Raw genomic sequence first — 23,073 nt, 5'->3', positions numbered from 1 at the left:
GCTGTCCCCACCCCGGGGACCCCGGTGCCCGCTCCCTGCCCGTGGCTGACGCACGCGGGCACGTGGGGCTGCGGTTCTGCGCGATGTGTGGGGTGAATCAGTGCCTCCGTCTAATTTTGGCTGCTCTGACCAGCCGGGGGGTGAGTTCCTGCCCCGTCTCCGGGAGAAGGAACAGAGCCCCCGTTATTTCCTCTCTCCGCCAGCCTGTGGGCACGGGGCAGGGGAAGAACCCTGGGCGGGCAGCCCTGCTGTGCTGGCTCCGTGCCACGGCCAGCCCCAGCCTCAGCACCCTTGGGTGCCCCCGGAGCCTCCTTCCGACATCAGGCTCAGCCCACGGGAGGGCTCGGTTAGCTGGAGAAACATCCCCTCGCGTGTCCGACGTGAGCTAATTATGCCTGAGCCGCACCAAGCCCCTGGAATCCCCTCCAAACCCAGCCCTCGTGTCGCGAGGGGGGCAACCACCCACTCCCGGTCCGGGGTGATTTCATCTGTGATTAGGCAAAATGTATTAATAACATCCCCCGCCGCGTGTCGCCGGGGGGGCGGGAGGTGGAGCTGGGGCAGGATAAGAGCCGGGGCTCGGCGGGGACCGGGGCAAACCCCCAGCTGCCACCCCTGCACCCCGAGAGCCTCAGGGGGACGAGGACCCGCTGGAAATGGTGAGGCTGCACCCCACGGTGCTGCTTTCGGGGGAATTTACCTGGGAAATGGGTCACGGGGGCTTGGATGCTTTTCGCCACCCTCTTTCCAGACAATCCAGCTGCCGCCGGCTGCCTGCTCCGGTGCTTTCCAAAGGGTTTCACCCAGGAGATGAGTTGCAGGAGGCTGGATGCTTTTTGTTGTCCTCTTTCCAGCTTTTTTTCTAGCCAGCCCCGGGAGGAGCGCGGGGTCCCGGGCAGAGGAGGATGCTGAGGATGCGGCGCACGTGGCCGCGCTCGCGCCCTCATCACCCCGCTGCTTATTTTAGTCAAATTGCTTCATGTCCCATCCGGCCGGGCAGCTTCTGCCCCAGATAGCTGGGCACCCCCCGCGGGGGTGGCACCCACTGGGGACAGCGTGTGAGGAGGTGGCGGTGGCGTGAGCCCCGCTGCCCACGTCACGCGTCCCCGGCCAAAGGGCAGGTGTTGCGGGACGGGGAGCGGCTGCGGGAGGAGACGCCGCTGTCCCTGGGTGTCCCCTGCCACCGCCCGGCCCTGGGTGGCAAAGGGCTGGGGGGGGGCCGAAAGGGAAGGGACGGGGGCATCTGGATGGGGGCAGCAGGGGGGACAGGGACAGGGACACGTCCTGGGGGGTGATGCTGAGCGCGGGCTCTGTGCTCCCCGCAGGCTGCGCTGTGCCGCAGGGTGCTGCTGCCCGTCCTGCTGCTGCCCTGGGTGAGCACCGGGCAGGGGCTGAGCCTCCCGTGGGACCCGGCGGTGCCCGACGCACCGGCACGCTTCCCCTGGGACGGGGGCGAGCCGGCCGCCTGGGAAAACATGGGCACCAAGGGGCTGCTGCAGGGTCTCCCCAAAAGAAGCGACCACAACTCCATGGAAGGCTCCGAGCCGGACCAAGCCACCCTGCTGCTAGAGGAGTCCATGAGAAAAGCCTTCCCCTGGCTGGCGAGCCCCGGGGCCGGCGGGCACGCGCCGGTAAAAAAGAGCAGCGCGGCGAAAAAGGTGTCCCTGTCCCTCGACGTCCCCACGCACATCCTGAAAATCCTGCTCGACCTGGCCAGGGAGAAGGAGCTGCAAGCCAAGGCGGCCGCCAACGCCGAGCTGATGGCCCGCATCGGGCGCAGGAGGTGACGGCCCAGCCTCCCGGAGAGCACCCGCGGCACCAGTGGCCGTCCCCGTGCCGGCACCAACCCCAGCCCCGACCTCAGAGCAAACTCATCCCCGGGGCGTGCTGCCCGGGGGCTGGCGGTGAGCAAGCAGCAGCCACGGAGGGGGTGTGTTAATGGCCCCAAAATCGGGGAAAGGAGCAGCCGGGGCTGGCACCCCCACGCCGGGCGAGGTGGCCTCCTCGTCCCCATGTCCTGGCGTGCCCCAAAAGGACACATCCGCACCAGGGACACACGGGTTTTCCACGTACCTTCTGTCTGTACACCTACAATGCTTTTCTATCCCATAAAATCCTCCCCAAACCCCCCCGAGCGTGCGATGGAAGGTGGCAGGAGCGCCGCCCCGGCTCCCTGCGCAGCCACCGCCTCGCGGGCCCAGATAAGCCGGGACGCGGGCGGAGGGCGGCCGCCCCGTGCAAAGTACAGGGCCGCGGGCTCGCACGGGCGGCCGGGGCCGGGGGAAGGCCTCGCGGGGCCGCTGGAGCTCGCGGCGGACGTGGCCATGCTCTTTGAGGAGTACCTGGCCCACGGTGAGCGGGGGCAGCCCGGCTGGGGGGGGGGGGGGCAGGATTTGGGGAGGGGGAGGTCAGCGTGGCCCCAGGACGGTTTTGGGGACGGGGAGGTGAGCGTGGCCCCGCACGGCGCGGTGAGGACGCTGCTTGGGCAGCCGGCGAGGGGGAGCGGTGGTGGGCATGGGGGTGAGGGGTGCCCTGCAGCCCTGCTCACGGGGACGTCCCGGTGACAGGGCTGGACCCAGGGGGGGCTCGGCACTGGTCCCCCCGCCCCGCTGTCCCAGCTGCTGCCGCCCAGTGCCACGCTGTCCCTGCTGCCCCCAGCCCAGTGCCCCCAGCCCCAGCATCTCCCCCGTGCGGCCTCTCCTCTGTGTGTCCCCCCCCCCCCAGTCCCGGTGTCTCCCAGCCCGGTGCCCTCCCCAGGCCCACTGTGCCCTGCTCCCAGTATGCCCCCCTCCATCCCAGGATGCCCCCCTGCATCCCAGTACCCCCTATCCCAGTGTGTCCCCTCCATCCCAGTGCTCCCGGTCCTGGGGTGCCCCCCTCCATCCCAGTGCCCCCAGCCCCACCACGTGTCCCAAACATACCCCAGTGCCCCCCATCCCAGTGCCCCCTGTCCCAGTATGCCCCCTCCACCCCAGTATGCCCCCAGTCCCAGTATGCCCCCTCCATCCCGGTGACCCTCATCTCGGGGTGCCCCTCCATCCCGGTGCCCCCAGCCCCACCAAGGGTCCCATACACATCCCAGTGCCCCCCCTCCACCCCAGTGCCCCCCCCATCCCCACCCCAGTGCCCCCAGTCCCGACGCCCCTCCATCCCCAGCCCCAGCCCCGGACCCCCCCAAGCCCCGCCCCCCTCCCCGTCCCCACCAATCACGCCTCTCCCTCCCCTCCGGGTCCCGCCCCCTCACGCCAATCACTCCCACCTCCCCCCGCCCCGCCCCGCCCCTCCCCGTTAGCCCCGCCCCACCCGGGGCAGCTCCCGGTAGCAGCCACGTCGGGGGGGGGGGGCCGGCCGCGCCTGCGCAGTGCGGCGGGTGACGGCGGCGGTGACAGGCTGGCAGGAAGGGGCGGGGCGGGCACCGGGACGGGCACCGGGACCGGGAGCGGCACCGGGACGGGCACCGGGAGCGGGGTGCGGCGGGCGGCGCCATGCTGAAGAAGTTCGACAAGAAGGACGAGGAGTCGGGTGAGGGGACGGGCGGGGCGCCGGGGGGCGGGAGGGGAAGGCCCGGTGCCGCTCCCGGTGCGGGCTCCGCGAGGCGAGTCCCGGCGCCGCCCTGACCGACCTCCCCCCCGCCGCCTGCTCCCCCCGCAGAGATCGCCCTGGGGCCCGCCGCGTGTCCGGAGCCTGCAGGCCGCTCCCCCGGGGCCGCCGCGCTGACCGGGCGCCGGGGCCGGGCGGCGGGCGCGGAGGGTAACGGCGGGGCCGTGGCGGTGGCGGTGGCGGTGGCGGTGGGGTCACCCCGGTGGTGGTGGCGGTGGTGGTGGTGGTGGTGGTGGTGGTGGGTCCCCCGGTGGTGGTGCCCCCCGCTGTTCCCGGCCGTGCCTCCTCGCAGCCCTCCGGCCCTCCCCGGGCTGCCCCCGGTGGTCCTGCAGCCGGTCCCCGCGGGGCTCCGGGGCTGTGACCCGCTGGCGTGCTCGCTTCTCGATTTGCGCTGCGCTGATCCCGGAATCGGTAGGGCTGGCGAGATCCCTGGCATCGCCCGGTCCGAGCACCGTCGCCCACCGAGCCCTGTCCCCGAGCGCCACGTCCAGCAGAATACAAGGGGGCGATCGCCTCCGTCGGCCTCGTCCAGAGCTCCCACGATCTCCGATGAGCAGGGAGCTTCACGGGGGGAGCCCCTCGTGGGGGATTTTGTGGGGTTGTTCTCCCTTTGCACCTGCCACAGGTCTCCAGGTGGTGCCTGTGGCCGGGGCTGGCAGGAGAGGCAGTTCCTTGTAGCGTGGGGCTGACTCGTGTTGGTTGTGTTCGTACCAAAAGCTCACAGAGCTCTCTCTCCTTACTGCCTTCGCTGCTTGCACACTTCCCAATGCTTCTCCTTCACTGTTGCGTTTAATTCTGATCCCTTGTTTCTGTGTTGAATGAAGGCACCCAGCCCTTCCTGCACCTGCTTTTCTCTGCTGGGTTCTCGATGTGTCCCACATGTAACCCTTGTCATTGCTGGTCTTCCATGGAGTGTTTCATCCCTGAATTCATGGGCCTTGCCTGTCTATTTCTTGTCTATTCCATGGCATGGCTAATGGGACAGTCTTTTAGTTGAGATGAGCGTCTGCTTCCTTGAGTCCTGTTTCTCTTCCTTTCGTGGATGATTTAGGTAGCTTTGGGTGAGCTGCTTCCATTGACTCTCAGCAATGCACTCAGAGATGTTATTTTGGGCATGTAACTGCTGTAAGACCCTTGCTTGGTCAGTGATTATTTCTCTGCAAATCAGTACAAATTGTTGTTAGTCACCCAGTGCTGGGAGCGTTCTGGAGATGCTGCCTCTGCCTTCACTGTCTGTGTTTCTCCTTCTCTGATCAGAAGAGCGTTTTGACGCAGCAAGCTGTGAAGATCAAGACATGCTGTGCAATGTATTTCAAGATGCCTAGTGCTATGAGATTTTCAGAGGTGATACTCTGCTGATGGCAGATTCAAGGCTGTAGGCATATTGGGCTGCTAGGAAGGTTTTTTCCAACCATTTTCTTCAAATATCTAAGAAACTGGTACTAGAAACATTGTTTTTATTCCTTTCCCCTCGTTTTCATCTCTTCCCAATGCCGCCTAAGTGCCCATGCTTCGTTCAGCCACCTGCTGCATTTGCAAATTTTATCCCGAGCCAGAGGAGGGCAGTTACTGAACCTGAAAGGAGCCAGGGTGCAGATGTATTTGCCTTTTAAATGTAAGACTTTTGCAAAGGCTCCTGGCAGCAGTGTGCGATGCTTCAAGCACAGGTCAGACCGGAGCTGGACCTGGGGCTGTGCTCTCCCGCTCAGGCTTGTTAAATGGAGGAGCAGCACTGCAAGTGGCTCGGTGCTGTCCCAGGTCAGGCTGAGCATAGGTACTAATTAAAACCTGGTCATCAATAACTGGCAGCTTTTGAGAAGCTGCAGCTCGCAGATGCTTAGCAGGAGGCGAGTTAATAGGGACCATGCAGAATAATAGTGCTTTTCCCTCTGATTATTTCGTCCTTAATTGGTGAGTTTTTTCTTTATTTAATATAATTTATTCTATTAAGTGGAACAATGAAAGTTATTCTGTGTCCAGACTCTCTTGTCTGCTGTCTTGTTCTCTTAATTAGTGACAAAGAATGCATTACTGGTGGATTCCTCATTGCTTTATAACAGGGGTAAAGCACTCCTGACTCGCCAGCCTGGCAAGCGGTGTCTTCTCTTGTCTGCGACTCTCTGAGCTTTTGTTTCTAGGCCCGCCTTGGTGATGCTCTCACTGGCACAAGATCCCAGCCCTGCAGTTGGAGATAGGTCTTTGGGGATAGTGGTGGAGCGCAGTTACTTTGCAGCTAGTCAGTCTGCCTCAGCTCTTGGCTGGTTACTCCTTGGGGTGATAAATCAAAGATTGTCCTGTCTGCTCTGCCTTCCCTAATTGCTCTAAAGTCATTCCATCAATGCTGCTTAAAAGAGGGAGTGCTGATTGCTTGGTATTCATGCAAAAATTACCCCCAAGTGCTCTGCCTATTATTAAGCTATAGGCGTGTTTAGAAAGTAGCTTTCCCATAGCGCTGTTCCTGTAAAGACTCTTGTTATCTTTATTTTGCAGGTGGGGGTTCCAACCCGTTCCAGCACCTGGAGAAGAGTGCAGTCTTGCAAGAGGTAAACCCTTAGCTCTCCTTTGTGTCGCCCTTTCTGGGTAGAGTCTCTTCCTCTCTTAAGCAGGTTGTTGCAGAACTTTAGCAAGGAAGTGGGGGTTTGTTGCAGGTTTGTTGGGGGGTGTTGGTATCAGCATCTTTGTCTGTGCTTTGTTTCCAGGCACGGGTGTTTAATGAGACTCCCATAAACCCGCGAAAATGTGCTCACATCCTCACCAAGATTCTGTATCTCATAAACCAGGTAAGGGAGAAAAAATGAGCTGACAAGCGCTTTTGATTGTTAGGTTTTCTCTAACTAAACTTTTCTGAATATTTCTAATGTATAGAACAATTCTAATGCATATCCAGTACAAATTTTTAGTAAGCAAAGCTGCTGTGCTGCCAAGTTCCTGCTCACTTTCTTGTCTAAGAAGCTCTGTGGGCTATAGAGGGCAGGAATGAGGAAATACAAAGAGGCTGATACCTATGATTTATTATTACTTGGGAGCTGTTAGTTTACAACGCTGTGGTGCCAAAGGTGGTTTTGAATCCTGTTCTTAGCCTTCAGAACTTAAAATCTGCGTGCTCTAAGGATCAACTTTGTAAAGGCATTTACTGATCTCGTGGGGTTTCCCTGCCCCAGGGCCTCTGCATCTTATATGTAGTAACTAGCTGGCTCTGCCTAGCTGTGGTGCCTATGGAGAGTATGACATAAGCTTTCCTTACATAAGCCATGGAAATCCAACCCAATTCTTCCCCGTAAGGAAGCTGTATTGTCACAAGTCATTTTTTGGTAACGTAATAAACCATGCTGTCATCTGGATCAACAACTAAGCCGATTCCAGCCATGGCTGGGGGATTTCTCAGGCAGCATGTTACTCTGTTGAAATACACTGGCAAGGGAGAGACCTGCCGTGCTTCCAGCCACGTCGTGCCTGTTTTCCTAATGCGTGTGAGGCTGAGTCTTGTACCTACAGCAGACCCGACTCTGGTTGTGGTAACTGGGATTTCCTTCCTTCCGTCTAGGGGGAGCACCTTGGTGTCATGGAAGCCACCGAATCCTTCTTTGCCATGACAAAGCTGTTTCAGTCCAACGATGTAAGTCTGCTTGCTGATTTCTGCTGTGTATATCTGGTAGGACAAGTTGTCAACAGTGTCTTTTTCAGCCTTGAGGTGTCTTTTTATGGAATCAACTTTTCCATCTTGCCTGGATGCATTTTCCACTACATGATCTAAGTGAGAAGAATAGGATGAAAGTTTAGAAACAGGTCAGCTTCATAGCCTTTCCCTTGTAGCAGCTTAACTCAAATATTCCCTCAGGAACAGAGAATAGCCCTGTCGCTTCATCCCAAGGTTGAGGGGTTTAGAAAAGGAAGGGATGTTTTGTTAATGAACATGAGTTTTGTACGCCTTTTTTGCTCAGGTGCTGTGGCTCTCTGAAACTATCAGGTTATTGATCTTTGTGATAAAGTCATGGAAGGAGGAAAAACTGAGATCCCTTCTACCTGGGATTCCCTCAACTGATGTGTCTTCCCTCTTCCCTTGCTAGCCAACTCTTCGCAGGATGTGTTACCTGACTATCAAAGAGATGTCTTCTATTGCAGAAGATGTAATCATTGTTACTAGCAGGTCAGTCGCTTTGGTTTTCCCACTCTTACATTCATGCATTCTCCAGTAATGCCCTTTCAGCCTCTTGGAGATAACTGTAGTCCCCAAGCAATGTGAAGGCAAGGAATGCTCTTGGTGAGGAAACAAATCTCCTTTAAAAGAGGCTATTAAAATACAGGCACTGAACTACTGGTGATGTATTTGAAATGTGCTGTGTCCCCATATCCCGTACACTTGGGTATTTGTTTTGTCACTTTTGGTTAAAAGATGTGGCAGTGCTGCAATTCTTCTCCCCTGTTGCAAGAGGATCTTTTCCTCCTGCCTTCCCACCCTGATGGGACTTGCTTGGGTCCTGCACTTGCCTGCTTGGTTTTCGGCTGTGGTCCTGTCTGCCTGCTGCTCTGTGGGCACTGTGCTTGCACCTAAGAGCTGCTGGCTCAGGAGCGCAGCATTGAGAACTTCCTGTTTCCAACCAGCTTAACCAAAGACATGACCGGGAAGGATGACAATTATCGAGGCCCTGCAGTGAGAGCACTCTGTCAAATCACCGATGTAAGTGCAGCTTTTCTTTTGGGGCTGCCCTAGGCCCTTCACCCCACCTTTCACCCTGCTTCCCATGCCTTTGCGTCTCCTCTTTCACGCTCCTGACAGCTTTTCTGTATCAGCTGTTGTTGCCCTCTCCCTGCAGAGCACCATGTTGCAGGCCATCGAGCGTTACATGAAGCAGGCGATTGTTGACAAAGTGCCAAGTGTATCCAGCTCTGCTCTGGTGTCCTCCCTGGTAGGTACTCCCTGTGGGGTGGGCCTGAGGGACAGTCTAACTGGGAAGTGGTGGTCTGTGGTGGGACTGCACATCTTGGGAGTTTCACATGGGAGCTATCCTTTGGTAGAGGATACATGAGGGAGAAAAAGAGGGGAGGAAAGAGAGAACTACTTTTATGCGGTGCAATACAATTCAGTGTCAGAGTAATTTAATCCCAAAGACTTAGCGCTCCATTAGAAAACAGCCCACCCTTTCTCCCTGTCTTCAGGGAAAAAAAATTATCACCAGTTTGATGTGGCTGGCAGTGCCTCCTAGGAGCCCAGGCTGTCGGTGTGTTGGTACAGGCGATGCAGGATGAGAGGTGCTGCGTGCACGCACTGCACAGAGCAGCAAGCAGGGCGGCTGCTGTCTGCACCAAAGTGTGCAGAGGGGGGAAGCTTGCCCAAGGGCTACCCATGCTGCACTTAGGAAAAGCAATACCATGGCCACAAGTCTTTGGATCTCTCCAGTTAATTAAGTGGATTTGTGGCTGGGTGCATCTTTGAGAGGGGAATTAATGACCAGCTTATAAGTGCAAATGTCTCTGTGATGCTCTCAAGTGTCCTATTTAACACCAACCTGCAGATTTAGGAACTTCAAGGTTTAAAATGGGATGTGGGTGTGAGAATCCGATGGCATTTCTGTGGTAGTAACCTGGATAGGGAAGCTGTCCCTGACTATTGCAGAACTGTGGGGGCTGCACGATATTTGTGTAGGCACTGTGGCAAAAATGCTGGTGGTCCAACACTCATGATAGCGCGCATGCTCTTCTTCCTGTTAACGAAGGTGCTAAATGTAGCCTGAGGAGCTTTGGTCTGTTGAGTTCTTGTTAAGAGATGTAAGATCTGCAGGCAAGATTGGAAGGGTTTGTGTGTCTTTGTGGTACATGGCCACTCCAACTCTGACCATGGTGCAAGCATCACAGTGTTATTTCTTGTCAAACTGTTTCCTTTGTCCTCTGCATACAATCCAGGAGTGTTTCTGCAGGCTGGGGTTTCATTGTTGCTATCCCCTTCCTTTGTGAAGTGAGGAACTGGTGCTGACTTTGCAGGAGGTGTTTAACCTCTTGAGGCCACAGCTGACATGGGCAGGTCTCTGCATCCTAGTCCTCTGCTCTTTATAAATTGCTGCCTCCAGCGCCCTCATGGGGAAGGTTTGTTTTTTCTTAATATGAGCTGTTATTCCCAAAGCTTCCTCCAGCCTTCTCTCATGGGCTGTCTGTGACTTTGTCTCTACCCAGCACCTGCTGAAGACCAGTTACGATGTGGTAAAACGCTGGGTGAACGAGGCTCAGGAGGCAGCTTCCAGTGACAACATCATGGTGCAGGTAGGAAACCCACCTGCTGGTGCTCAGCCAGCTATCTCCAGGCCACAGAGGGGAGTGAAGAGCCCAACGTGGGTTTGTGACAGTCTGTTTCCCTGCACAGTATCATGCTCTGGGCTTGCTCTACCACGTGCGGAAGAATGATCGCCTGGCGGTCAACAAGATGCTCAGCAAGTTCACGCGCCATGGCCTCAAGTCGCCGTTTGCCTACTGCATGATGATTCGAGTAGCCAGCAAGCTGCTGGAGGAGGAGGCTGGCAGGTGAGGGGCCTCTTTTGCCCTGCTGGAAGAATTTCCTCAGGTCCTGCTTCCATCTCCTCTTGTGGGCTAACTTTTCATCTGATGAGAGCAATTATTTCTGTTTTTGAAGAGCAGTGTGTGACTTCTAACTTACTGATGGTTAAAAGGCAGCAGAATAAATGACAGGGTGCTTTCCTGTTATGGGATCGCTTCTGCAAGTCTTGTCTGTGTATGTGCTTGCACATCAAATACTTGCTTCTCTTTCCTGTTTTGTGTATCTGTTCTTTATCGAGATAATCTCTTTCATGTTGTCTTCTGTAACCGTGGCTAGCATGTGTGCGCTGGGGTTCCTGGTGGATAAGATCTCTGGTGTGTACAGTGAGCTCTGAGTAACTGAGTTAAGGGAGATTCCTGTTAGCCTGTAAAGCAAAGGCTGTTGTCTCAGATGGCAGCCAAACATGCTGGAAGTACAATGTAATGACTACTGCAAAATATGAAGTTTGGGGGGGGGGGGGGGGGGGGTTGTGTCTGTTTTTACCTTCTCAGAGGCGATGGTACCTGTCCAGTTTTGCTGCAGGACTCTTTGTTTCTGTTAGCACCCTTGTTTTAATTCATTCTTGTGTTTTTTGTCCCTCAGCCGTGATAGCCCCCTGTTCGACTTCATCGAGAGCTGCCTAAGAAACAAGCATGAGATGGTGGTCTACGAAGCTGCTTCTGCCATCGTTAACCTGCCCAACTGCACTGCCAAGGAGCTGGCACCGGCTGTCTCAGGTAAATGCGGTGCTCACAGCAATAGCGAGGGAGTTATGGGTTGGTGTGGTGATGCCTGCTGGAAAGGCCCTTATGTAGTTTCAGGCTTGTAAAGCTGCCATGCTCCTGGTTGTTTTATGCTGGTAGTGAAAGCCTGTGGTGTGTACGAATAGCTTTGCTACTGTAAAGGTATTTGCCTGAACTGTTCAGGTGTGGGTTACTGAAGGTTTTGGGGTTTTTTTGTTGTTGTTTTTCTTTTTTTTTTTTCTGTGAAACAGGGCTGGATTCTAACTGCTAAATCTTCCAGCTTTAGATTGAGTGTAACTGTGTAAAAATCCAAGGTGTTGGGGACCTGCCTTCCCAGCTCAGCCCAGTCCAGAGGTTCTCCTGGGCTGGGACCGTGGGCATGTAGGGAGGGTGTTTTTCATGGGCAAGCCCTAGGAAAGGAACAGGGTTTGCAAAGAAACAGAAGGCAGCAGTTCAAATTGACTCAACAGGAAAGATGATAAAATGGTGAAATTGGTTTCCCAGAGGAGCAAAGGATAGCAGCATCATGGTAAAAAGAGGGAGATGGGTGGGGGCTGGATGTCAGCAGGAACATGTGGTGAAGGGAACAACAGGGAGGGAGAAAGAAAGGAAGCTGGTAAATTCAGGGTTGCTTCTTAAGTATGCTTCTAGTTATCTTCTGCTTGCAGCTGTTTCTTCATTTAATCTCATGCTTTAGGTATGAAATGCTTCCCATCATAGATTTTCTAAACGTCTGCCTTTGTTGGTTTCCCCACCTTGCAGTTTTGCAGCTGTTTTGCAGCTCCCCGAAGGCAGCGCTGAGATACGCAGCCGTCCGTACCCTCAACAAGGTAGGAGCAGAGTCTCTTCGGAGCTGTAATCTTTTCTCATGCACAGGGAGGTGCAGACTTTAATAGAGAAAGGAGGTCAGATTGGGCAATGATTTTTGTGTAAGTAACTTCTACCCTGGGATACAGCCTTTCTTGTCATAGCTTATGAGTGGAATAAAGCCTCAAGGAGCACTTTACAGAAGGAAAAAAACCGACCCTGTTCACAAGTCTGTGAGAGTGTGCCACTGGTCTTGTGTTATTCCTGGCCCTTTTGAGCTTCCTGGGGTGAAGGAGCTCCTTGTAAAAACGTAGATCAAACCTTGATGCTAACTGGACTGCTCCCTGATGGTCTTTGCTCCAGCTTTTCCCTTGACCTTGACAAGGTTTGTTTTTTGCCAGCTGGGCTTTTTGCATGTATTCAGTGACCTTCCACTTTTCTCCTTCCTTTCCAGGTGGCCATGAAACACCCCTCCGCTGTGACTGCCTGTAACCTAGACCTGGAGAACCTCGTGACAGACTCCAACCGCAGCATAGCCACCCTGGCCATCACCACGCTGCTGAAAACCGGCAGTGAGAGCAGCATTGACCGGCTCATGAAGCAGATCTCCTCTTTCATGTCAGAAATCTCAGATGAGTTCAAAGTAAGGATGTGAGTGTATGAGGAGGTGGTACACAGGTTCCTGAAGGTTGCCCTTGGTCTTTGTCCATGTTTGTGTGTGCGCTTTGAAACCTTGGATGGAGCCCCTTCCAGCACCTGGGCTGCAGCATTTTTGCTGGGAAGAGAAAGAATCTGAGGCTATCAGCCCAAGCCAGGCGTCAGTCATTCAGTACCCAGCTCCAAAGTCTGGGGAGAAGCCCTTTGAGTATTAAATCTCTTTCTTGCCCCCCCAGTGGACATGGGCTTTTGCTAGGGGCTGACCAGCACATTAAAGACCAATCTTCTTGTCTAATTCCTAAGTTTATATCCTCCTGGAACTGCCTTTATTGGATAACTAGAGGCAAAATTGTAGCTTCCAGGCCAGGGAACAGCACCAAATTGACAAATTTCAGCCTTTCTTTTTTCTGCTCAGCTTGACAGTCCTCTTTTTGACTTGCCCCTCTTTGCTCTAGGTTGTAGTAGTGCAGGCCATCAACGCGCTGTGTCAGAAGTACCCTCGCAAACACGCCGTCCTCATGAACTTTCTTTTCACTATGCTTCGGGAAGAGGTAAGTTTGCAAGCAACTGCTTTGTGCTTCTTTTTTGTATTGTCAGAGATCTAGGGACTCCCAAATGCATAATAATGTAAGTACAGCTTAGTACATGTCAGACAAAAGGTTTTTATTAACTGTGAACTTACCAGGAATTTTACCACCACCATATGCATGAACTGCAGGACTGCACGGTGGCCTCTGCGAGAGTTAAGTTTTCACTGATCATTCTGTGCAGTAAGATTCTCTACCTGTCCTAAAAGGCTTGCAGTCTGACAGAAATGACCAGCTGTGCATGACAGTGTACACATCCTAGCATATTTTCAATGTGGTTCCCATTCTTTAATTTTTCTGGGGGTTTACTAACTCAAAGCAAATGCAGGCAACAGCAGATCTGTTGGCAGGCCATGTGTGTTTCACATTTGAACCAGCCTTCTTTTATACTTTGACAGCAAATTCCAAGAAGTTTTGTCCTGTACCAAAAGATTATGTAACACCTTATTTATTGATGACACAGGACCGCTTTTGTTCTGTTCTCTGAGCTGTGACAGTGAAGGGATCACGAGTACCTATAACCACTCACTGCATTCAGTCAGACAATTGCAGAAAGACAGCTTTACAGAGGTTTGCTGAAGCTCATTTCTAAATGAGCTAACGCATGCAATGCAGCTGGCACCGCTGCTTGCTCTAACGTCACCTTCTGCCAATTACAGCCTCTTGTTTGGGAACAAACCAGAGCCCCTTGCTCTGCTCCTGTGAAAAATGGACTGTTCTACTTTCCCAGATTTTCTGTGGGTGGATGGCATCATTTCGAATGTGGTTTTGTAGTTCAAACCATTCTGTTTTACATTTTTTTTAAATCTAAAGTAGCTACAGAAAGATCCCCCAAATGCCTAGAACTGTGCATATAATTGGCAGAGGATAATGTGCAGTTTAATCCCATGGTGTGTATCGAGGACACGAGTAAATAATGTCTGAAGATAACTGAGTGTTAATGGCATGTCAGGTTATAGGGTGTGCCTGGGGAGGTATTGATTGCCTGTCTTCCCACACTAATAGGGCCATTTACTGGGTCCTGCTGTGGCAGATATGATCCTTAATATATTTCTCTTGTGATTCATCCTCAGATGTCTGGTGCTAAAGGGGAGAGGGTTGAATTTTTCTCCTCCTCCCACAAGGCTGTTTTTTATGCGCTAATTCTAGCAGCAGAGAATTTTGAAGGAGATATAAACCCTTCAGGCTGATGGATTCCGTTTCCCTCTCTACGATCTCTTTTTTTCTTAACTGCAGCCATTCTGAAGGATGCTGGCAGGCGAGCTTGAATATTAGCTGGTCCTCTGGGACTAAAGAGGGTCAGAAGAGGTGGGCAGCGTTACTGCCCTTCTCCTTTCAAACACAGATTAAAAGCATTGGGTGTGAGTGACCTTTTCAAAGGAATTTTTTTCCTGCCTGGCTAATTCAGAGTGTCTAACGTGCTTTGAGCTTTCCAGCTGAGCCGTTCCCTTTGCTCCCTAGGGTGGCTTTGAGTACAAGCGAGCCATTGTGGACTGCATCATCAGCATTATTGAGGAGAACTCGGAGAGCAAAGAGACAGGCCTGTCTCACCTCTGCGAATTCATCGAGGACTGCGAATTCACCGTGCTGGCTACTCGTATCCTCCATCTCTTGGGCCAGGAAGGGCCCAAAACCAATAACCCTTCTAAATACATTCGCTTCATCTACAACAGGGTTGTCCTGGAGCATGAAGAAGTCCGGGCAGGTAAGAGACAGACCTGGAAAAGCTGTCTGGCCTATGACAGAATGTCAAGGAAATATAGTGCATGAACACCTCTGCTTTTGAGGATTGTGATTTGCTGTAGTCCTGAGTGGATATTTTTACACAGCAAAGACCCTGCAGTCATATTGATGGAAGAGTTGGTCTGCGGCTGAGAAATGGAGGGGGGGATGCAGTGACTTCATGGAACTAGACAGAGGAGATTTGCAGGCACTTCACTATGATACATCTGCCTCTCTCTCTAGTTACAGCAATGCTTTATACTAGGGCTAGCATCTCTGATGTGACATTTGAACACAGCCAGGAAATGGTAGAAACTTCAGCTGATTTCCTTGTTTGCTAATTCTGTTTTTTTGACTTGCGCTATAGGTGCTGTAAGTGCTCTGGCCAAATTTGGAGCCCAGAATGAGGAGATGTTACCCAGTATCTTGGTGTTACTGAAAAGGTGAGTGTCACCCGATGTTACGGGGACAAACAGGTTCTTTAGGGATCCTGCTCAGAATGAGGATGCTATGAAGTTGTAGTTATAATTAGAACTCTCTGAAATAATAAAGATTATAGTAGCACAGGATTTTACGATCAGTGTTATCATGGTTTAGTATTTGTTCTAGTCACCCGAACCCTCTGCAGGTCAAGTCAAATCTTAATTCTTGGCACACAAGATAATAATAATCTAGACTTGGAATATGCTTGAAGGAATACCAGTTGCTTAGGGTAGAGGCACCCCTGATCACTGGGGAATCACAGGTTTTGCCATCCAGCAGCAGTTCCCGTCCAAGTCCCACTTAAACTTTCAGCTGCTTGACCGTATAGGCAGTGTTCCAAGTGCAGTTACACTTCCTTGTTCTGTGACAGCCACCACGTCCGGGTTGGCCTGGTGCCTGCAACATTCGAGGCTGGTGGGGAGGGAGAAAGTTGGCCTGGCACCCAGGGTCTTCAGGGCTGGTGAGGAGGGGGAAAAGGGAAACTGACACGTGACCAGCTCACGTACAAATAATGAGCATTTACTTGCCAAAAATGGCATTGGTTATGCTAACATTATTGTCAGGAGTGTGGGGTACCGTGAGTTGTACCTCAAGAGTTTCTCAGCATCCTAGGTGAACACTCCTGTTGGCTTGAAAGAGCTTGTCAACATCTGCATGCTTGTCTACTCTTCTATCTGTGGGTCTGAGGAGGTGCAGGAGGTACCTGGCATCCTGTGATGGGATCACCAACGGCATTCAGTACTGCACAGTGTGGTGGATGATTGCTTGTCTGATACAATTGCTAGTAGGCTACTTGTCTCTATAGCATGTTCCTTCTGGCCCTGTAAGGTGGTTAGTCACCTGGTTTCATTCATGTGCACTCTGCTGCCTTGTGCTGAAACAAGTTTTCTGCTTTCTTCTCAGGTGTGTGATGGATGATGACAACGAAGTGAGAGACAGAGCCACGTTCTACCTGAATGTTCTGGAGCAAAAGCAGAAAGCCCTCAATGCTGGCTACATCCTGAACGGTAACACAAGAAGTCCTCAAACAAGCCTGCACTTACTTCCTGGTTTAACATTCCACAAAGAGCTGGTGTTAGCTCTGGTTTCAGTGACCTGTCCCTTCTGTCCCCAGGTTTAACAGTGTCCATCCCTGGCCTGGAGAGGGCTCTGCATCAGTACACCCTGGAGCCCTCTGAAAAACCCTTTGATCTGAAGTCCGTTCCTTTGGCGACAGCTCCTATTGTTGAGCAAAGGGCAGGTAAGGCACAGTCCCCTGAATGCTGGGCCCAAGCCCTTGGTCAGTAGTCCACATCGGGCTTGCTGGGAGTTGCTGAGATCCATCCTATTTACATTTTGTGGAATTTTATATTCTGTAAAGACTAAGGCCAGCAAATTTAGTTGTTCCCACATTAGTATTTCAACTCCTAGTTAGTCCAGCTGCTAATAATAGTAATAGTTGGAACTGCCGTAGCTCTGGTGAGGATTACCAAAGGTATTTAGGAAGCTAAATACAGGTCTCTAATCCATAGCAAGATGAGAAATGAGCTGCCTTTCTTTCCTTAGTCAAATCTCTCTCCAGATATTGATTTATTTTCTGGTTTAGTTACTTATTACTATTCACCTTCACATCTTGTTTGTGTGGTTTTTTTTGTTTTCCCTTGCAGAAAACGTCCCTGTTGCTGTAGTCAAACAGCCAGAGAAGGTGGCAGCAACACGGCAAGAAATATTCCAAGGTAAACTGATGGCAAGGCCTCTCCTGCACGCCTGTGTGTAGGAACCATATAGCTACTTCTTGCTGAGCCTGCCTAGCCCCTCTAACTTCTCCCACCTCCTCTTGGGGAGTGACACAGGCACCCAGCTGTAAGTCAGGTATTGACCCCTAGGGTTGTGGGGATGCTTGTAGTCCTCTTCTGTCCAGCTTGCAGTAGATGTGGGCAAATGGCAGCTGACTCTGCTTTTAATTTTAGAAGTCCCTAGTGAATGCTTACGGCTGTTTGGTGAATGGTTCCTTGCTGCAGCAGCTTCTGGCTGTTTAACTGAGGGCTTTGAAACTACTAATGCTTTTCTGTGGGTTGGGGAAGGCAATGGTTTGTGTCCTCTGTTTCAGAGCAACTGGGGGCAATCCCAGAGTTTCGGGGACTGGGCCCGCTCTTCAAGTCTTCCCCAGAGCCTGTTGCCCTGACGGAGCTGGAGACAGAGTATGTGGTTCGTTGCACCAAGCACACGTTTGTCAGCCACATGGTGTTCCAGGTGGGTAGCTATGGCATGCGGTGCCAAAAGAGGATTGGGAAATAAGCTCATGACCAGTTTAAAAAAAAAAAGCCCAAAACAAATAAAAACAAAACAGAATAAATACCTCAGGGTTATCTTTGTTCAGAGCATTCACTGGAATGAGTCCTTAGTTTCTCACCCAGGGCAGCAGAGCCCTGGAAAAAAATTTAAGGAGTGTTTGTAGTTTTGGTTCAGCAATGCACACATGTATGGTCAAAATAACAATCGGACAGGCACTAGGTGGGGCTGTTCTCATTGAGTACTTGGCAAGAGGAGCTGTATTCTTTCCTCAGGGACCTAAGCATGTGCTTTGGACATAGGAGGGTGAAGCTTACCATATCTGAAAGGCTGAAAACATTACCAGAGAAAGACACATGGTGGTAGAGAGCTCCCACCCCCTGCGTTTTGTTTCAGCCTTTGCAGTACAGGTGCTTGTTTCTGTGAGGCTTGGCTTTGCCTGTGCCTCCCCTGGTGCTGTATGTGAGGAGATGTAGGGAATAGAGTAGTAATACTGCCTTACAGCAAAGAGTTAACCTGGGAATTATCTTCCTGGGAGGAAGGACAAAGTACATTTAGAGAGAAAGTTCCACGCTGATTGGTGAACTGAAACAAGCAGAAGCTGATACACCCCTGCCCTCATTGGATTTGTGTTCCTGCCTGGGTTGCAGAGGTCACACACTGGATAATTTTGTGCTGGTATAAGTGTCATTTTCTTTTAAAAAAATAAAAAATAAAAAATGCTTGAGCACTGGAGTACCCTGAAGGTTTTTAGCTTCTCCCCTAAAACATTTATATGCCAGTTCCTCTGTGACTAAACTGAAACGTGAGCCCTACTGATAGCCAGATTGGTTGCTGAGATAGAGGCAGGAGTTCACAAGCTGACACCATGCTCCAGCTATGCCTACAGTGAACCTGCTATTATAGCTGAGAGCTTCAAGCTGGCTTTGTTCTCCCCTCCCGTTTAGTTTGACTGCACGAACACCCTGAACGATCAGATCCTGGAGAATGTCACGGTGCAGATGGAGCCAACGGAGGGCTATGAGGTCATTGGCTACGTCCCTGCCAAAAGCCTGGTGTACAACCAGCCGGGTACCTGCTACACGCTGGTTGCACTGTCTGAAGAGGATCCGACAGCAGGTAAACAGTTTGTCCTCTATTTTTCCTGATATCCCCCAAACGAAGCGTACCGTATTGCTCGCGCCCACACACATTCTACCTTGCATCCTAGCCAGATATTTTTAGCCTGTGTGTGGGTGCAGCCCTGAGTGATGCTGAGCATGACTTCTCCTCGCTGTTTGAGGGCTGTCAGGCCTCCCTTCTCCTCTCCTTGTTCCCTCGTGCTGTGGCATTGTCGAGTCGGGCTGTGGGAACTGGCAGCTGAGCATTCAGATCTGCTGAGTTATCTCCCAGGCACCCTGGCACGTCCTTTAGCCTGCCTGTTCTTTGCGTTAGTATGTGGGGAGGTGGGTGGTTGTCTGCCTGTCTGTGAAGAGCTACGAGTGCCCAGACACCGGGTAGCAAAAGAATATTTCAGACAAATGGCCAGAACTTCAGTGATGCGTCTTCAAACTGAACACGAACCAGGCTCTACCTGTGCTCTGGTCTTGCTGCTTTGTGTTGAGGCTGCTCACCTGTGTGTGGCTGCCCTTCATCCAGCAGTGCCTGTCTTCAGAGATGAGTTGCCATTTCCTCTCCCAGCCGTGTGGTATTAATCATCTGCTGTGTTACGGTGCAAGCTGGTTTCGTTTCCGATGTGCATGAGCTGATCCCTAGATAAAGGATCTTGCCCCCTTTGCAAGATGCTGGTGGGACATGTTTAGTTAATATTCCCAACGCAAGTTGAGGTTCATCAGTAACAGTGTTTGATCTGAGGATTATGGTTTTGTACAGCTATCAGGAGCCTGTATTTATCACTGTTAGACTTACAAAGAAATACTTTGTCCTGGAGAGAAAGAAGCAGTCAGAGTGCTCTCTGGGTCGTGTGCTAAGCCTGTGCTGCTGGCTGTGAGGAGGAGAACCCAGCTGCCCCAAGCTCCCCGGCCCCAGTCTGTGCCAGAGGAACGCAGATCTGGTGGTAATGTGAGCTTTGCCTTTGCCTCCCCCATCTCCAGTGGCCTGTACGTTCAGCTGCATGATGAAGTTCACTGTCAAGGACTGTGATCCCAACACGGGTGAGGCGGACGACGAGGGTTACGAGGATGAGTATGTGGTAAGGAGCTGGGCATGTACCCCGTCATGGAAGCTGCAGTTGTTTTGGGGGACTTTGTGATCTGTGCCCACTAACGTGCCATGCAAGCAGCGATGTAACCACTGGCGCTGCTGTGGACAGAATGACAAGAGGAGGGTCTCGTTGCCTCTGTGGCATCTGTCCCAAGGTGTGAGATGCGGGTTTGGAGACGTTGTCTGTCTCAGCTGGGCTGCTGGCCATCTCTTGCTCTCTGCAAGTTGTTCTCTGTGGTTGCACCGTTAATTGCCCGGTGGCTTGCCTGATGCAGGGAGATTTCCAGCTGTGCTCTTCCTCTGGGGAAGGTTGGGCTTTTCTCTCCCCAGCACTGAGACCGATGAAAGCACTGATGCTGTGAAAACACCTCTGTTGGCTGTTTTACCACACAGGAAGAAGCTCAGCTTATGCTTGATCAGAAACTGGGACTGCCTCTCAGAGGGTGGTGCTCGCCCTCCAGAGACAAAGCGATGTTGTGACACAACCTCAGCCTGTCCTGTTAGCTCCAGAAGCTGTTCTCTATGCGTTGCCTGTCACTGCTGCGAATCTGATTAGAGGCACTGCTGTGCAGTGAATCACTGAGGACACGGCGTCCTCCCAGGAGTGGGGAGGGTTTTTTACAAAGGAACACACGAGGGTGACCCCTCTGCCTGCTTCCCACCAGTCACCAAGGCATTTAAGTGATATTTAAACAAACTCTTCCATCTGTTTCAACTATACTCAGCAGCAATTGCTGAAATGAGTGCAGGCTGGTGTCTAGCCAGTTCTGGCACTGCCTGCTCCTAGATACATACTCAGAACTAGGTTTGTCCTTCCCGCCTCACATAGACATCACAGCAGCAGTTCAGCTAACCTGGCACGTGGTGTTAGGTGACAGCAAGCATCTGACAGCGTCTCACTATACTTTACCAGCTACAAAACAAGCTAGAAAGGCAAAATACAAGCTTGGGGCAAATGGTACATCTGAGTGAGCACCAACAACTATTTATTAGTTTCGTTTTGCCCTCTGTTTTGGATGTTTGCCTAGTGCTTTGATCCTTGTCAGGCCAAGGACTGTGCTCGGAATGGAAGCCTGCTCTGTAAACCCTGGAATGGCATGACGTGGCTTTCCCAGGCCAAGCAGTTGCTCAACCAACTGTTTGCTTGAGCAAACTAGAAGGGGCAGGGCTTGCTCTGACATTCTCATGAGCAGAAGCGGAGGCTGCCTCCTACATTCACCAGATCTCACGGAATCCTGTCTAAAACTCTCTCTAGAGAGAGCAGGGTGAGTAACAAACATGTTTCACTTGAGCCTCTTCTTATCATCAGCTTGAAGACCTCGAGGTAACAGTGGCTGATCACATCCAGCGAGTTCTGAAGCCAAACTTTGGAGCAGCGTGGGATGAAGTGGGTGATGAGTTTGAAAAGGAGGAAACCTTTACTTTATCTGCTATTAAAACCCTTGAAGGTAAGGTGGTGTCTGAACCCAGCAGGGCTCTTAACATCTCTCTCCCTCCAGCAGGCACAGACTGGAGATGCAGTCTGGTTCGTATTACATCTCTCACAGAAAGGCAAATAGGGCAAAACCCTTCACAAGTAATTCCACCACAGCTGTTAAATGTGGGCCTGCAGTTATTGTGATAACAAGATAGTTCAGGCTTCAACAAACAAATGAGTATTCTGGGCCCTGTGGAGACCGGGCTGGATTGTGGGAGGCAAGAGAACACTTGCACTGTACCCTCCCAAACAGATCAGTTAACCTGTGAGCTCCCACTTTCCCTCTGTGAAAGGAAGAGCTGCTCTGACCTTGGGACTCAAGACCAAGAAAAAAAGATGCAAAAAGCAGAAGATACGAGGTTGGCAGGCAGGCTTATGGTATGAGCCCTCTTCTTTCACCATTTATTAAAGATTTATTGTTCCCGAGTAGCCCGTAACAACACGGTCCTTCTGATGACTTAGAAAGGTGTCCTTTGCCTGTAGCCCTGTCCTGTTTCCTTGCACAGCACCTTGGGCTTGAAGTACCCTCCCCGAGGCCTTTTCAAATTCCTCTTAAAGACCTGTAATTCCTGTCAGGTGTTGTCTCCCTTCTGCATCCATCTCCAGAGAAGCAAGCTTGCTGTCAGGGCTGTGCAGTAAGCGTGCAGCCAGCTGCACTCCATTTCCTGACTCATTCATTCTCTTGTTTCGGTTGCAGTGGTGCCTTTGCTGCATCAGATAACAGAACTGCCGTGTGGTGGCGGCTTTTTGTGTTGTTGTTTTTGCTTGTGTGGCTTGCTTTTGCCTTCCTGATGGCCTTTTAAAGCACAATGCTGGCCAATGCCTCAGGACAAGGACATGAACTACAACATTAAAGCAGGGCTTTTATTGCCTTTTGATGTTCTCTTCGTGTCCTTGTCTAGACACTCATGACATGGAATCTGTTTTACTCACTTTTTTTTTTTTAACAGAGGCAGTTAGTAATATTGTGAAGTTCCTGGGGATGCAGCCCTGTGAACGATCGGATAAGGTGCCAGATAACAAGAACTCCCACACGTTGTACCTGGCAGGTGAGCTGTGGGCTGAGGTCTCCGCTCAAGCAGTAGCCCTGGGAGGTTGCACAGAACCGACTGAAAATCGGAACAGGAGGTCGTGATGGAACCTGTTGTGCTCAGGGCAGGATTTAGAGGCTTGTCCCTGCTGTGGTTTCCGTCCCTGAAAGTACAGGGCAACTGGTACTGGAATCAGAAGGGTGCTAGGGTGGGGGGATGTTAGGATCAAGCTCAGCTGGGTGGAAGTTGCTGTCTTGGTGAGCTGGCATTCTGGTTTGGAGTGAGGCTGAGGGGAAAAGTACAGTACCCTTGCCCAGCAACGTCAATGTGTGCTGGAGGTTGAAGGTGGGTGACTGCTTGCTGAACAGGTGCCTGGCTCTCTTCTCAGCTAGAGTTTAAAATAAACTTTCATGAGGTTTTACAGGGCAGAGTCCCAGGTACAGTGTAGTGAATGCGACACTTGCCACTCGGGGTCTCCTCTGGCCCCCTGGGGATTTGCTGGCCTACATCCACGAAGCATCAGCCTTCATTTTGGGGCTTTCAGCGTGCTGGGGAGCGCAGCCTGTGGACTACTCACTCCTTCCTTCTGCCTTGCCTTCCAGGTGTGTTTCGGGGTGGCCATGACCTCCTGGTACGGTCTCGTCTCGTCCTGACGGACACAGTGACGATGCAGGTCACTGCCCGCAGTGGAGAGGAGCTCCCAGTGGACGTGATCATGGCCTCTGTCGGATAACTGCCTCCTGCACCGCTGCCCCCTGCCTCCCAGCCCCCAGCAGGGCACTGCTTCTTCCTCTCTGCCAGCAGAATAGGGATCGTGTTCACTACAGCAGCTTTTGTGTCCCCTTAACTACACCTAGGACCTGGATGTAGGGTTCTGTCTATTAAAAATAATGCTGTTTTTAAGGTCTGGTTTTATTTTTATTAAGCAGTTGTTGTTTTTTTTTTAAGGGGACCTTTTTTTTTTAAG

At 52.1% G+C, this 23,073-nt stretch overlaps 2 protein-coding genes across 3 annotated transcripts; both read left to right on the top strand.

Annotated features, from left to right (window-relative positions):
- Positions 1 to 67: 67 nt before the first annotated feature.
- UCN2 (urocortin 2) lies at positions 68 to 1,986 on the top strand. The gene is made up of 2 exons (XM_048072131.2): positions 68 to 659; positions 1,326 to 1,986. The coding sequence occupies exons 1-2, from the start codon at positions 657 to 659 to the stop codon at positions 1,785 to 1,787; spliced, it is 465 nt and encodes a 154-aa protein (XP_047928088.2). The 5' UTR covers positions 68 to 656; the 3' UTR covers positions 1,788 to 1,986.
- A 140-nt stretch (positions 1,987 to 2,126) lies between these two features.
- COPG1 (COPI coat complex subunit gamma 1) lies at positions 2,127 to 23,009 on the top strand. 2 transcript variants are annotated; one of them, XM_048072111.2, is made up of 24 exons: positions 2,127 to 2,352; positions 6,091 to 6,143; positions 6,300 to 6,380; positions 7,145 to 7,216; positions 7,668 to 7,747; positions 8,203 to 8,278; positions 8,415 to 8,507; positions 9,769 to 9,855; positions 9,956 to 10,113; positions 10,730 to 10,863; positions 11,632 to 11,699; positions 12,131 to 12,319; positions 12,789 to 12,884; positions 14,382 to 14,625; positions 15,010 to 15,085; positions 16,029 to 16,132; positions 16,240 to 16,365; positions 16,772 to 16,840; positions 17,215 to 17,357; positions 18,344 to 18,515; positions 19,490 to 19,587; positions 20,908 to 21,046; positions 22,026 to 22,124; positions 22,709 to 23,009. In XM_048072111.2, the coding sequence occupies exons 1-24, from the start codon at positions 2,142 to 2,144 to the stop codon at positions 22,837 to 22,839; spliced, it is 2,799 nt and encodes a 932-aa protein (XP_047928068.2). In that variant the 5' UTR covers positions 2,127 to 2,141; the 3' UTR covers positions 22,840 to 23,009. The 2 variants fall into 2 exon arrangements, with proteins under 2 accessions (XP_047928068.2, XP_066858940.1); XM_067002839.1 differs by lacking the exon at positions 2,127 to 2,352 and adding an exon at positions 3,374 to 3,522.
- Positions 23,010 to 23,073: the final 64 nt, after the last annotated feature.

The sequence above is a fragment of the Anser cygnoides genome, chromosome 10 (assembly GCF_040182565.1).
Source record: "Anser cygnoides isolate HZ-2024a breed goose chromosome 10, Taihu_goose_T2T_genome, whole genome shotgun sequence".
Classification (NCBI taxonomy): domain Eukaryota; kingdom Metazoa; phylum Chordata; class Aves; order Anseriformes; family Anatidae; genus Anser; species Anser cygnoides.
The sequence above is the reverse complement of the archived record's forward strand: the minus strand, read 5'-3'. Positions and strand labels throughout refer to the sequence as shown.

Excerpts from the sequence above, each read along its gene's own strand:
- COPG1 (XM_048072111.2), top strand. The coding sequence starts at position 2,142 with ATGGAAGGTGGCAGGAGCGCCGCCCCGGCTCCCTGCGCAGCCACCGCC. Across the intron at positions 8,279-8,414 it reads CACTCTGTCAAATCACCGAT|AGCACCATGTTGCAGGCCAT; the intron begins GTAAGTGCAGCT and ends CTCTCCCTGCAG. Across the intron at positions 9,856-9,955 it reads GTGACAACATCATGGTGCAG|TATCATGCTCTGGGCTTGCT; the intron begins GTAGGAAACCCA and ends TTCCCTGCACAG.